Source organism: Pseudochaenichthys georgianus, chromosome 5 (genome assembly GCF_902827115.2).
Source record: "Pseudochaenichthys georgianus chromosome 5, fPseGeo1.2, whole genome shotgun sequence".
Lineage (NCBI taxonomy): Eukaryota > Metazoa > Chordata > Actinopteri > Perciformes > Channichthyidae > Pseudochaenichthys > Pseudochaenichthys georgianus.
The window spans coordinates 34,829,123-34,844,114 of NC_047507.1; the positions used below are offsets into that span (position 1 = coordinate 34,829,123).

At 39.9% G+C, this 14,992-nt stretch overlaps 1 protein-coding gene across 6 annotated transcripts in view; it reads left to right on the forward strand.

The window, feature by feature from the left end:
• The first annotated feature begins 366 nt into the window (after positions 1-366).
• ccdc66 (coiled-coil domain containing 66) overlaps positions 367-14,992 on the forward strand; it is a 39,410-nt gene continuing 24,784 nt past the window's right edge. For 3 of the 6 annotated variants that reach the window (XM_034083395.2, XM_034083399.2, XM_034083397.2), the window contains exons 1-11: positions 367-527; positions 1,984-2,042; positions 2,209-2,231; positions 2,879-3,127; positions 3,911-4,160; positions 5,014-5,125; positions 5,375-5,469; positions 5,951-6,003; positions 6,743-6,850; positions 6,960-7,094; positions 7,605-7,837. In XM_034083395.2, coding sequence (XP_033939286.1) covers positions 517-527; positions 1,984-2,042; positions 2,209-2,231; positions 2,879-3,127; positions 3,911-4,160; positions 5,014-5,125; positions 5,375-5,469; positions 5,951-6,003; positions 6,743-6,850; positions 6,960-7,094; positions 7,605-7,837 — 1,328 coding nt within the window. In that variant the 5' untranslated portion in view covers positions 367-516. The remainder of the gene's footprint in view (positions 528-1,983; positions 2,043-2,208; positions 2,232-2,878; positions 3,128-3,910; positions 4,161-5,013; positions 5,126-5,374; positions 5,470-5,950; positions 6,004-6,742; positions 6,851-6,959; positions 7,095-7,604; positions 7,838-14,992) is intronic. The other 3 variants (XM_034083398.2, XM_034083396.2, XM_034083400.2) reach the window with 3 other exon arrangements.

The window sequence follows — 14,992 nt, forward strand, 5'->3', positions numbered from 1 at the left end:
GGCCTCTGAATGCAAGTAAAGGTTGCCTTCACTGGCCTTTTTGAAAATGCACATACTGTATAATGCAGTGGGATACTGTGTGTAATGTCAATTCATAGTCCCTATTATGTCAGATAGAATTATGTAGGTATATTAACTGCCGTGTCATAAACATAGTAATTGTAAGCCTTAGTAAACGTTAGTAATCGCTTTATTTTCGTTATTGATTATATCGTTTATAATAAATTCCCAGTCACACTAAACGCAACTACGTCCAACGTAAACATCCAAATGAGACGTTTGATTGGCCGTCCATTTTACAGTTAAATTGATTTAGCCAATCAGTGAAGCCGTTATTGGTCGTTGTCTGTAACCAACGTACACAATTTAACCAGGAACTGTGGTGTGACTGGCAGGGTGGACAGTCCAGAGCTGGACATAAGCCCTATTATTATATTAATAATCAAATATGTGTTAACCGACTGTTCCTTATGTCATAACGGTTTCGGTAAACGGTAAAAACACATTTCTGCCGGCATGAATCTCGGGTGAGTAGTACCCTTTCCTCACGTTAGTGGGAGCTACTAGCTAGCTGGCAATGCTAACACACTGGCCGTGTGTGTCGCAGTGAAATGCACTTGGATTATTTTATAGCTTGCGACCAAACTGTGAAGAAAGAAAGCTCTTGTCGTAACACACGCAACATTAGTTCTACGTGCACAATGCAGATAATATAAAGGAGCTGTGGTTAAGACTTTAACCCACACAGCATTAGCTGTTTGATGTTATTAGTCAATAAAGGTGATGGCAATAATCTCTCAAACAATAATGTGCTTCTGTCCATGCAAAGAAGATAGAAATTGACAAGGCACACTTTTTAGCATTGCATTGACTCAGGGTAAAGGTTAAAGAAAAACAAGATAAATACAAACACATAATACAGGCATAGGATATGTCATTAATGAGTAACAAGTGTGATTTGGAGTTCCTGTGTGAATAAAGCAGCATTTTTCCAGGCAAAGCAATGTACAGTTAGTGAATACCACGAAATGCAGTTTAGCATCGAGCCAGAATTTAAATAGCAGTACAGAGCAGAGTGATGTACACACTACAAAGTATATGAAAAATAGAATATATGATAAATAAAATATTCAACATTATGATAAATGTGAGCCTGCTACGCATGTACATTATAAACAGTATTAAATGAATATGCTACGATATGATATACAGTATGGACATGTACAGAAGTTACGCTGGGCAGTGCAGGTGTAAATATAACATTAATCCAGGTGTTAATAATAAATACTCTTTGTAGGACTAAAAATACAAAAAAACGGAATAGTTTATTGATTAATTAATACATTCATTAATAAAGGGGGAAGTCCAGTTATACACAATGTTTTGGTATATCTGATGTAGGTCATTTAGACGGAACAACTTAAATAAATAAAAGTATGTGACGATGTAGTTACTGCTGGGTTCAGCACTAACTCAGCACTCCTTTACGGAGATGCCTGTTCAGTTTAGACATCAGTTTCCAAAAGGGGAAATTATGTTTGCAGTGAGAGAGCATTAAAACAGAAGACCTTAAAAACACTAGCCACTTGAAAACATTAAAGAGGACATATTATACTTATTTTCAGGTTCATATTTGTATGTTGTGCCTCTACTGGGACATGTCTCCATGCTTTAATGTTCAAAAAGCTCTTTATTTTTCTCATACTGCCTGTGCTGCAGCACCTCTTTTCACCCTCTGTCTGAAACCAGAGCCCAGTCTGCTCTGATTGGTTAGTTGGCTTCCTTTGTTGTGATTGGTCAAACACTTAGGGATGTTATCAGAAATGTCTATAGCATTTAGCGTTAGCCAATGTTACATAGTGATGTCATCATGTTACAGAATGAAACAAAGGAGTTAATTTAATTGGGCCTTTACATATTGTCAAATTCTTTGTGTGCTAAATAATTAATAATGTAATAGTATTTCCCTTTTTGTGTGAACAGAGACGGCCTGCTGTTTGAACTTGAAAATGGAAAACCCAAGTTGATTTTACTCAGTCATGGTGAGAGCTTGCGGCTGTCTTTTAGTGCAATTTTGAAGAAATGTAATACATGTAACAAAAGGCATTAATTTGTGAAATTGTCCTTTGATAGGATTAGCAGGTTTGCACCTGTGAATGTTGTGTAATATCCATAGCTGCTCACTGTCACATCTTTCTTCCATTGCAGGCGCTGAGAAGAATCCAGCAAAGGTAGGGAATCCTCCTTTACCAATGTGCACCTTGAGCCCAGTCTGCTCTGAGTGGTTAGCTGGCCGCCCCTCGGCAACTCACATAGGCAAGGCAAGGCAAGTTTATTTATATAGCACTTTTCAACACAAGGCAATTCAAAGTGCTTTACAAAGATAAAATCAGTCATTAAAAAGAAAAGCTAATAAAATAAACATTAAAAGAAAAAATACATGGATAAAAGTTACAGTGCAGTCTAAGATATGAACAGTTCAATTAAAATACAATGTATTGGAGCGCTAGCCAATAGAAGCACGAGTGTTACAAAGTAATGTCACTATGTTACGGAAGTAAACACAGGATTCCAATCGAGGCGTTTCAGGCAGGAGAACTACAAGAAAGGGAAAACCCCAAAAAGCATAATACGGCCTCTTTAATATTTGACATGAAACATTATATCGTCTTGTTTATTTGCCGTCTCCTGCCACCTCACACCTGACAGGAGCAAACTAAGCATCAAATGATCAGGATCAAAACATAAAATCAAAGTTAATAGGAACAGCTGGTAGAATAAAATACGTAACAATTGATATCTATTGGTATGCTTATAGGAAATGTAAACTTATCTTTTATAGTTTTGTCTAATATGATTTTATTTACCTGTATTCCAGCAGCTGTCTTTCAAACCCAGAGCGGCTAACATCCTGAACTCCAGGCAGCCGTCCTGTGTTGAGGAGGCGCAGGGGGGGGAGCGTCCAGCCCGGCAGCAGCTGGGGAGGCGTAGAGAAACCAAGAGCAAAGCAGGAGGAGCAGCCGCCTCCTTCACCTCCAACACCACCACCGGAGGGAGGAGCTCCACACTTGCCTCATCCAAGACACATGATTATCTCAAAGGGGGCAACGTCAAGGTTGTTGCCAAGGTAATAACAATAAAATAGTACTTATTTTATTTAAAGAGCACTTTTTCAAAATCCATGCAACAAAGTGCTTCACAAAGACAGGAACATAAGACAAACAAGTCTGAAATCACCAGGTTTGGAAGACAATAGATGAAAAACAATGTAGTGTTGAAAAAGGAAAGAATAGTAAAACAATTTATTTAAGAGATATTATATCAATATTGTGATGTGAGATTAGATATGGTCTTAGATGAGTATCGTTATCGTATGACATAATTGTTTCCTGGCTTTATAGGCTGCATTACATTAAAGTGATGCCATTTTCCTACTTTTATTATTGAGACCCGAAGACTATATCCACGTTTAAGATATTTATTTAGCAAAAACAAATCATATATCATGTGTAAACATTTTATAATAAGCACCAATAGTCAACATTACAATATTGTTGGTATACCAATATTGAGGTATTTGGTCCAAAATATTGGAAAACAAATTGATTCTCTCCATATCGCGCTTTCAGAGCCTCAATCAAGTCAAAATCTATTCTATTGGGAGACAGTAAAACAAACGCTTATAAAAGAAGTGATATGATCACGTCCCTTGGGTCTGTTTTAGTTACATTTTTGTGTGTGTGTGTGTGTGTGTGTGTGTGTGTGTGTGTGTGTGTGTGTGTGTGTGTGTGTGTGTGTGTGTGTGTGTGTGTGTGTGTGTGTGTGTGTGTGTGTGTGTGTGTGTGTGTGTGTGTGTGTGTGTGTGTGTGTGTGTGTGTGTGTGTGTGTGTGTGTGTGTGTGTGTGTGAAGGTGAAGTCAGACAGACATAAGCACAGCATGACCGTTGGCTCCCTGAGAACCAATGGGAAAACAGCTCAGCCTCAGAGCAGTGGAACACAGGCCAGTGGGAATGTGGGACTGAAGGACTCGCAGGCCGGTGGACACGCAGGACTGAAGGACAGTGTGGTGTGTCTGACTAGCGAGCAGCTACAGCACATCCTCCACAGCGTCCATACCTCTAACCAGAGCCAACACACACCAGAGGATCCCAGGCGCCAGGGTAGGAGTAGTGATGCTAGAATTAAAGTGAGAGCAGTGATTAGTAATGATAGTATCAAGAAGTTTAACCCCAAAATCAGAATTAAAAGTGTTTAATTAGGCCTCACCATTTCAACTCCATTAATGTATATTCATATGTATTATCCTGACAACCTCACCAGTTTTACAATGTTTTTAAGTCTCTTTTAAACTCTAGTTTGGTTTTACTGTTTGTTTCAGTCTCAGTGTTTCCAGCACCAGCAGGCATGTTTTTGTAAAGAAAGCTAGTGAAGAAAGTAGAAAACCAATCGCTAGTTCTGGTTATACTGTTTGGAGTTGGTACAAATCTTGAACGTTTGGAAATTGCAAATTGTTTCAGTTTTCAATATAAGGAATATGCTTGAATTTCAAAATACTACTGATAATATTCTTCTTCTTACCTGTTGAGCTATTTATCAATCTAGATGTCTTGCTGGGATTTGCAGACTGTTGGAAATAATGGATGTAGATGTGTTTGCCTTCTATAGAATATAATGGAACTAGATGGCACTCAAGCTTATGGTGTCAAAGCACTAGCAGTTTCAAGTAGGAACTACTTTCTTTCAACCAAACGAGCACAAGCCACTTGTCCTTGAGTAAATGCAAAATATTGGATAAACCGGGTAATTATTTCTGGAAATTACATTGCTGTTCAGTGTTTCAAAAGTAGTGCTTGGTGTACCACAAGCCAAGTGCCACCTTTTCCATTTATTTATAAGAGAAAGCAGACATCTGTACGACAGTTTCCCCTCCAAAACAATCTATGTATAGCACTTCAGTTGAGAGGTACAAATATGTAACCTTACATTTTTGGGGGGGAATTATCCCTTTAACAGACTCCAAAACTGGATCCTTAATAAATGGAGGACGGGGAAGTGGAGAGATGAAGGAGGAAGACAGAGGAGGAGGAACAGATAATACTGCAACATCTCAGGATAAAGACAACAGGTGAGCAGCCGACATCAACAAGATTTGACGTGAAACAATTTTTGATTTCTCTTGAGCGTACAAACATTAAAAGGATTATTTGAATATATTTATAATTAATAGTTTGCTATTTAGAAAATATACAGTCATTTACATATTTGTAGGTGTAGATCCAAACTCTAGAAGTGCATGTCAGCCTCAGTATTCTCCAATGAATGTGTAGAAATCTGTGTTTGTAAAGTAGTGGTTATAAACAGAACTGCTGTTCAGGTTGTCTGGATGTCCGTTCAGCTGGCTGGAAGAGCGACAGACCCTCAGCAGAGCAACCATCGACGCCAAGAAGGCTCAGTGGAGGAGAGAACTGGGTACACACACACACACACACACACACACACACACACACACACACACACACACACACACACACACACACACACACACACACACACACACACACACACACACACACACACACACACACACACACACACACACACACACACACAGTGTAATGCATATATATGAATTATACTGTCAACCCTACAGAGTAGTATCACCAACTTTACCAATTGTTTAAGTTTTTTTGCATCCTAGTTTTGGTTTTATGAAACATTAGTTTTTCCAGTTGCTCCCAAAAACAGAAAGAGGTAGAGATTATCTGATGGAAGAATTTGAACACTTAGTAGCTAAAGTTACTTTTTGTTTTTCAAGTTAAACCATTTTTGGCTTTTTATGCAAAATCTAGCTACATTTTACAGTTTATTTAAAAGAGTGAATTTGAATATACTGAATTTGAAACTTGTTTGATTTTTTAACATATACTTGTGTGTCGTATTTGTGTATTAGATGAGCAAGTGGCTCTAAAGCAGCAGCAGAGTTCAGCTCCTGGCAGACTTCAGGTACGGCATGAAAATGTTTTTATCTTTTGAGTTAAACTTTATTGGTTATTTTTCGTTATTGTGGAAAAAGTGAATAAGCTAATACGTTTCGTCCATTTAATTATTCAGACAAAATTAAGTACAAAGTACAAGTTATTTTCATGGCCTGGCACTGGCCATAACAAAGAACGTGGAAAGGACACAATATAAGGAAAGATATTTATTATAACAAACTCAACTTAACAAAAGAGCTACCACAATGGGATTTGTTAGTCAGTAAGATCAGTAGTGTAGGTGTGGGTGTGTGAACATGGTGTGGTGCAAGGTGTTGAATGCCAAACTAAGATGAAGGTAAACCAAAGCATAAATAAGGTAGCTGCTCTCCAAACAAATCCTCCAACAGAGAAAGCGGGCAAGACTCTGGCTCGGGCCTTTCACTCCTCAGCTACTGGCGGCCAGGTGCCCTCAGTGCTGATAGGGACGAAGGGAGATCGTTAAAGGGCCACACACACACAACAGGGAAGAGTAAAGCAGGGGTTGACACAGTAACATAAGTTGAACGCTAAAAAATATATATCTAAAAATGACCTTAAGAATAAAAAAGAATTGTGGACACTGTCCAGGACTGATATCCCCTATTAAATACCAAATGCCTTACTTAAAAAGGCAAAAAAGAAAAACAAAGCTAAGTTATTGAAGTTTTAAGACTTTAGTAATCTTTTTTTTTTTCATATGAAACTTAATTTTGTGTGTGTTTCAGGCAGAGGACGACACAGAGAGTGTGTATTCAGTTCAGAGCTCCATCAGCCACAGAGATCAGCCTGCAGCCATCAGATCCAGCCTTAGACTCGGGGTACAACTGCATACTGTATGCTTACGTATACAAATAATTTTACAATATATTGAGTATTAGTGTGTTTTTCATTAAACTTAAATAAAGTACAATTATCTTTTTTCCTCCTGACTTGTCTCTGTAGGAGGTCACCCCGATGGAGGAGGTGCTGTGTGTGGAGAGGAGGGAGGAGCAGAGGAGGCGCTGGTTGGAGGAGCTGGACCGACAGAGGGAGGAGACGAGTGAACGCAGGAGACGAGAGAAACTGCTGCAGAGCCAGGTACAGGAGAGACGGTAGAAACGCAGACAATGCATGGAATAAAATACTGCCTGTGTCTGCTCTGTGGTTCAAATCATCAACACACTTTTTTTGCGTTATTTCGTGACCCATGCTACACCCCTCCACCAAGTTTCATGGAAATGAGCCAATATATTTCCATTATCCTGCAGAGAAAAAAACAAACCAAACCAAAAACATGTCCTCATTTGCAGAGGTAACCAAAGCCAGGTATAGAAGATACACACTAGAAATCAGGTGCACCTGAATACAATATGATATTCTTAATTTCTTGATGAGAAAATTGGTTTTGGACTTTGTCCTGCAATTCAACAGAATATTAAATTATACAAACTACATAGTAAAAGAAAACATATTAACATGTGGCTTACAAGCAGTAGAGACACATTCAAAGCTAGAGTTGGATAAAGACACAGCAGACACCAGGCTTTCTACAGTAGAGTAAATGTTTCCCTTTGTTTCATGTTCCTTACTTTATTTGTGACTCTGCAGACGGAGGATCACGAGCTCTGGGCCGCACACTTTGACTCTCTGCAGAGACGGCCTCCTGTGCAGACGGCTGCTCCTTCAGCTCCACCTGCAACCCCGTCCCGTCTCTCTGAGCAGGGGGAGTGGGACCCCTCCTCTAGCCTGTCTCTGCTCTGGGAGGCTGCCAGCAGCTGTGGAGCGGAAAGTGTTGTAGGGGCCAGCATAGATACAACCAGCGGGTACCCGGGCAGAGCCAGGTAGGAGGGGGGGGGGACAGATGATATGGGCCGATTAGTGTAACAGCTATGGAAACATTTATATTTAAGGGTATATCTGATTTCTGATTTTCTGAATGATGATTGCCAGTTGGTAAGGGTTCCTCCCGCAAAAGTATACAGTTGTGTTTTTGTTTTCTTTTACTTTGTTTATTGGGTTTCTTCAACAGCATACAGTTATTCTATCGGAGCATGTATCAAAAATAGGTAAACAAATCTTCACTTTATAGAAAAATAGGTAGAGTAACAATGTAAATACTGCTTAATACCAGGGCAAACTAAATCCCACACAGACAAAAGACAAACAGACATAGAGAAACAGACAGACAAAAAATAAACAAATAAACAAATAAAAAAACTAGTCAGCTAAAACTAAAATGTCAATAATAAACAATAAATGTCAGTACGGCAGCACCTCCTCCCTGCGACAACCCTTCCAGTGTTGGGACCTCTCCAAAATGCAAAAGGTTATTCAGGAATGATTGGGAACTTTATCCTCTTAACACATTTGAAAAAAGGGCCCCATATGTTCCCAAATGTATTTGAGGAGCCACCCAGAGAAAATCTAATCCTTTCCATCTTCAGGAAAAAAAGGATGTCTCTTATCCAGTGAGTAGGAAATGGAGGTACAGTATACTATCTTTCCATTTAATCAATATCAACCTTCTAGCCATTAGGGTGTTAAAAGCTATCACGTCCCTCTTGGACTTAGGGAGGGGAGGGTGGAGAGGGGGAGACCCCAAACAATGCAGTAAAAGCCTTCGGTGCCACTGGGGCCCCAATTAGCCCGATTGTCGACATCTATCATAGGCTGGTGATACACTGTCATAGATCCTAGCCAAACGGGCCTTATTATAATAAATACAGTGTGGTAGTTTACATTGAATAAGACCATGTCTTGCACAAATTGAAGATTTGTGTACACGTCCTAGAATCTCCTCCCACACCTCATCCGGCAGGGGTGGGGAACCTCCGGCCCGCGAGACCATTTGGTGTGGCCCTCGAGGTAATTTATAAACACACACAAAAAAGAAAAAAATTAAAGAAATCTAGACCGCAAAATAAATAAACAAGTGAGTGCCTGTTTTTCCTGGCCAAGGTCAGGGTCCTTGAACACAACACAAGCCAAATTGTCATCACGTGGTATATGTCTCGTCTGACAGGGGTGTAGTTCTGACGGGGAGCACCAGAACGCCGCTCCGCTCCGGCACTTCCAAAAATTGCAGTACCCATAAGGAGCCGTACACATGCCGCAGTTTTTGCGTGGCTGTGTCTTTAGTTGTAAGCCCAGTGGCGATCTGTCATACTGATCATACAGTCAATAACTTTGTTGTTATTAGCATCTGGTTAGCTAGCTATGCTAACGAATATAAGAAGCTTTTTCTACAACCAGTGAGGTAAAGGCACATCTTTATTATAGTTGTAAAAAAATAAGAGAATAAAGTAAACAGCTATAAAATACTATATGACAGTAAAAAAAAGTTGTTATTAATAAACAAGAATACAGTTTGAAAGGGGAGTGATTTGTAAAATATCCATAAAGAAAAAGAAAATCTGCTTACAGTTCTGTTTCATATGGGTGTTGAGAGATGTATCCATAGATCTCCTAATGTTGCTCTCAAAGTGCACCAGATTGATGCTTTTAACTTCAACATTTAAAAAAAAATCTTTAGGGGTTAGGCCCCCCCCCCCCCACACTTAAATCATGTTCACATGGATAGGAGTCTAAATTCATTTGCACACATCTTGTGTCCATATCTTTCTGTTTGGTGGTCATGCCACAACCGAGCATGTGCATGCATGAGTCATGGCAAGATATCTGGATTAAGAGGTTGCTTTTTCTTTGCACAGCATGAAAGAAAGGTGAAATGAGTGGGCTGTGATTTTAGTATTTTTAAGCAGAGGTCAATAATTTGTACGGCCCTCGGAGGATGTTGAAAACATTGAAATGGCCCTTGAGAGGAAAAAGGTTCCCCACCCCTGCGGTATTGGTTGACCCAAATCCTCCTCCCAAGCGGTTTTTATAGAGTTTAATGACTCTATCTGCCAGGGAAGGAGGAAAGACATGATTTGCAGCCAATGGGGCAGAAGCAAAAAGTGATTGTAAAAACTGCTTAAATTGGACCCAAATACTGAACGAGGTTTTAACAATCACATTCTTGGTATACGGAGAATGAATAGGAGAGTGTACTAGAGCCTTCAAAGAAACAGGTTTGGTAGAGTTTGCCTCTATAACCAGCCACATCAAAGGAGGATCGAGGGCCTCATATTGAAGCCAATATTTAAGAATCCTAATATTGGCAGCCCAATAATAAAACCTGATGTTTGGTAAAGACAACCCTCCAAGTGAGCTAGGCCTCTGCAGATATTGTTTGCGCATCCTAGGAACCTTCTTATTCCAGACAAACTCCAAAACCAAGCTATCCACTTTATGAAAGAAGGTCTGAGGGAGAAAAAGTGGTATGTATTGGAATAAGTATGAGAGCCGGGGAAGAATATTAATTTTAACGGAATTGACTCTTGCAACTAAAGATAAATTGAGTACCGACCAGCGTTCCCAATCCTCTCGTATTCTGGTCAACAAGGGAGCCTTGTAAAGATCCTCAAGCACATGTGTAATGTTGGTAGGTACGTAAAGCTATGTTGGGCCACTCTAAGGGAAAGTTCTGCAAAAGATCATTCTTAGCAGTTGTATTAATAGGAAATATCTCACTTTTGTTCAAATTCAATTTGTACCCAGAGATTTGACCAAATGATTGAAGAGTGGTAAGGGCAGCAGGGACAGAAACGGGCAAGTTGGAAACATACAACAGTAGGTCGTCGGCATAAAGGGAAACCCTCAACTCTATACCACTTCTAAGTATACCTGTAATATGGGGGTTGGATGGAAGTGCTATTGAAAGGGGCTCAATAGTGATCGCAAATAACAATGGACTCAAAGGACAACCCTGTCCAGTAGAGCGATAAAGGCGAAAGTATTCGGATTGAAGATTATTTGTCCTGACAGAGGCTCGTGGAGAGGAGTACAACAGCTTAACCCAAGAAATAAGATTTTTCCCGAAGCCAAACTTCTCTAAAGTATATAAAAGGTATATTTGTATACCACTCCACTCTATCAAACGCCTTCTCCGCATCTAAAGATATTAAAGCCTCCTGAGAATTAGAGGTGGAGACATTATAGATTGTATTGAACAGACGTCTAAGGTTCAAAAAGCTGTGCCTGTTACGAATAAACCCTGTCTGGTCTGGAGAGATTATAGATGGGAGAATGGATTCCAGGCGTAACATCAATAGCTTCGATAACAAATTAAAGTCAACATTCAGCAAACTTATTGGGTGGTAGGAAGAGCAAGCTACAGGATCCTTGCCTTTTTTCAAGGGGAGAGAGATAGAGGCTTGAGTAAGAGTCTGAGGGAGGCAACCAGAGAGAAATGATTCGTTAAACATGTCCAATAATAAGGGGGCTAACTTATGCCAACATGTTTTATAGAACTTGGAAAGATAACCATCTCGTCCTGGACATTTTCCACCTTCAATATTCCAAATATTCTTCCAAATATTCTTTTGAATATTTGGCCCTTCAGCTGAAATGCTCCTCTCGAGCTCTGTTCCTAAATATCTATAGACCACCCAAATACTGTGCAAGCTTTTTTGATGACTTTTAACATCCATGTTGACAACCCCCAGGACAGAGGGGCTAAAGAACTGTTTTGTGTTCTTGATAGCTATGGACTGACTCGGCATGTGACGGAGCCCACGCACAATAAGCACTCTGGACTTAATTATCTCAAAGGGTCTGAATATCTCTAAGGTTGTGGTGACTGATGTTGCACTCTCTGATCATTCCTGTGTTTTCTTTGAGAGCTCTATTTCTGTTCACAAAAATGTTCAAAAAGAGGTAACCACAAAGCGATATTTAACTGAAAATACTAGGGAAATGTTTACTCAGAGTTTTTCTTCCACACTTGCCCCTGCTAACACCTCAGTAAATGAGCTAGTAGATCATTTTAATTCAAAAAATTAAAAATGTTATAGATGCCATTGCTCTAACTAAGGTAAAGGAAGTGACTGGGAAGAAAATATCTCCATGGAGAAAGGCCATGACCGTGAGAACAGAGAAAAAAGAGTGTTTAAAAGCTGAACGCAGGTCGCGAAAAACAAATCTCCAGGTTCACTTTGAAATCCATAAAGAGAGACTTGGCCTTTATAATTTGGAATTGAAATTTGCCCGACAGTCTTTCTTCTCTGATATCATTGCCAAAAACAACGCACGTGCCTTGATTGCTACCGTCGACAGACTATCTTACCCCCCAGTGTCTTTAGCCTCTGAATTTCTATCCACCAGGGCGTGCAATAAATGTGCCTCTTTCTTCACTGACAAAATTCAGAAAATCAGACAAGCAGTCAGTGCCTCTGCATCAGGAACAGCAAACATTTTGTCTCTGTGTCCACTTAACATCAATTCAGACATCATGACACAATTCCATCAGATTAATGATAAAAACCTAGAGGACATTATACAACTTCTGAAATCCTCCTCCTGCTGCCTTGATATTATTCCAACAGGGTTTTTAAAAAATATTTGTCCTTGCATGGCCTCAGATCTACTTCATATAGTAAACAAGTCTCTTCACTCAGGTGTTTTTCCACAGGCCCTGAAAACTGCAGTCATTAAACCGCTCTTAAAAAAGCATAATCTAGACCAGGGGTGGCCAACCAGTCAGAGGTTAAGAGCCACATTTTTTCTATGTTACTGCAAAGAGCCACATCAAACACACAGTCACTGATACCGCTTGTTTCAGTTTTTTGTTTTCTGGAGACAAGATTTCAACCACTTCACTGATGCATTTTTGTGGCATTGGGATATATATTTTTTAAATCCTCTGGAGCAGAGAGAGGAGCTGTGGATTATTGTTATTGATTAATGCATCAGTGTTTCTTAGGGTCAAAAACACTAAACTCACAACTTAAAATGAAAGCGTTTAGTTTATTTAATAAAAGAGCACATGTTCAATGTGAAAAGTGACAGTAGTTATAGATTATTTGCAATTTGGTGCTATATATATATTTAAAAAAAAGAAATTATATATATTTTTTTAAACACCTTGAATTTCAGGGGGGGGGCGCGGGGCTCCGTTGGCGGGGCGTAGCGCCCCTCCAAGACAATGGTAGAGGAAACACTGGATAGTGTTTAATCAACGATAGGTTTCCCCCCCCCCTCAAAGGTGATTGGTTCACTGCATCGCAGGTATTTTTGTGATTGGCTCTTGGGCCACATCAAAATTAGACACGCTGTCATCCTCTCATACTGACACCACACATACACACGTAGGGAGAATCGGGACGAAAGTAACATGGGACGAAAGTAACGGAGCAATTTTATCCGAGCCCAAACAACTTTGACCGGCCAAATTACGTCAGAATTATCAGCATTCAATACTTAACAGAACTACTAAATATCAGGTTTAACTGTCAGGACTAGCTAGTGTTTTCACGGTACCAACATTTTGGTTTCAATACCAAGTCAAGAATTGCGATTCCGATTCTTTTTTGATACTTTTCTTAAAAAAAGGGAAACAGTCTTAAATGTAATTATTGTGCTTTATTTCACACCAGAACCATAACCATAACACACACTTTTAAACAATGAGAACAATAAATGAAATAAATGACAAGAATTCGTATTAAATAAAATACATTTCTTACAGACAGGCCTCGTGGTGTCCGTAGGAGGCTTGCCCTCACTGTCAGAGATATAGCTAAAATACTTCCACATTTCGCTTCTGGCGTCTTTTTTGTCAACAAGCCGAGTAGCAGCGGCAGTTGCACTCCCACTTGCAGCCATGCTTCTCCTTTTCTCACATGCTCTGGCAGCTAGCGACGAGAGAGGGGAGGCACTTGAGCGTGCTGGGGAGGGAGGGACTGCAGGCACGGCTGCAGTGCAGGGAGTGGAAGCAGAGCGCTGAACACACACGGCTCTTATTAAAACGGCACTTTCTCACCGGCGTACTTTCCCCCGTCATTCTTAAAATACCGATACTAATGAAACGGGGAATCGTAACGTTTTTAACGGCAGGGTATCGCGGTACCTTTCAAGTATCGGTACACCGTGCAACACTAGTCAGGAGTCAGTGTCTCTCCCCCAAACTCACACATATACAATTCGATATGAACTGAGGAGCCACATGAAACTAGGCAAAGAGCCGCATGCGGCTCGAGAGCCGCGGGTTGGCCACCCCTGATCTAGACGCTTCAGTAATGAACAATTACAGGCCCATATCAAACCTGCCATTTCTAGGTAAAATCATTGAAAAAGTAGTTTTTCAACAGCTGAGTAATTTCTTGCATTTAAATAACTGTTTTGATGTGTTCCAGTCAGGATTTTGTCCAAACCACAGCACTGAGACTGCTCTTGTAAAGGTCTTCAATGACATCCACTTAAACACAGACAGTGGCAGAACTTCAGTGTTAGTATCATTAGATCTCAGTGCTGCGTTTCACATTGTTGACCACAACATATTACTAGACCGACTGGAAAACTGGGTGGAACTTTCGGCAACAGTTCTAAATTGGTTTGAATCCTACTTAAAGGACAGAAACAACTTTGTTTCTATAGGTAAATAGTAAATACACATCTGAGTTGACAAATATGACATGTGGGGTTCCTCAAGGCTCCATCTTGGGACCTCTTCTCTTTAACATCTACAGTACATGCTACCACTGGCTCAGATAATGGAAAAACAACAAAATATGTTACCATAGCTATGCGGATGACACACACATTTACATAACCATTTCACCAGGAGACTATTCTCCAGTTAAAACACTGAGTAAGTGCATTGAACAAATCAATGACTGGATGTGTTAGAACTTTCTCCAATTAAACAAAGACAAAACTGAGGTAATGGTTTTTGGAGCCAAGGCAGAATGTATAAAAGTTAGCACTGAGCTTCAGTCTGCAATGTTCAAAACAACAGATAAAGCCAGAAATCTAGGTGTAGTCATGGACTCTGACCTGAATTTCAACAGTCACATTAAAACAGTTACTAAATCAGCCTACTATCACCTAAAGAACATATCTAGGATTAAAAGACTAATGTCACAGCAGGATTTGGAAAAACTTGTCCATGATTTTAT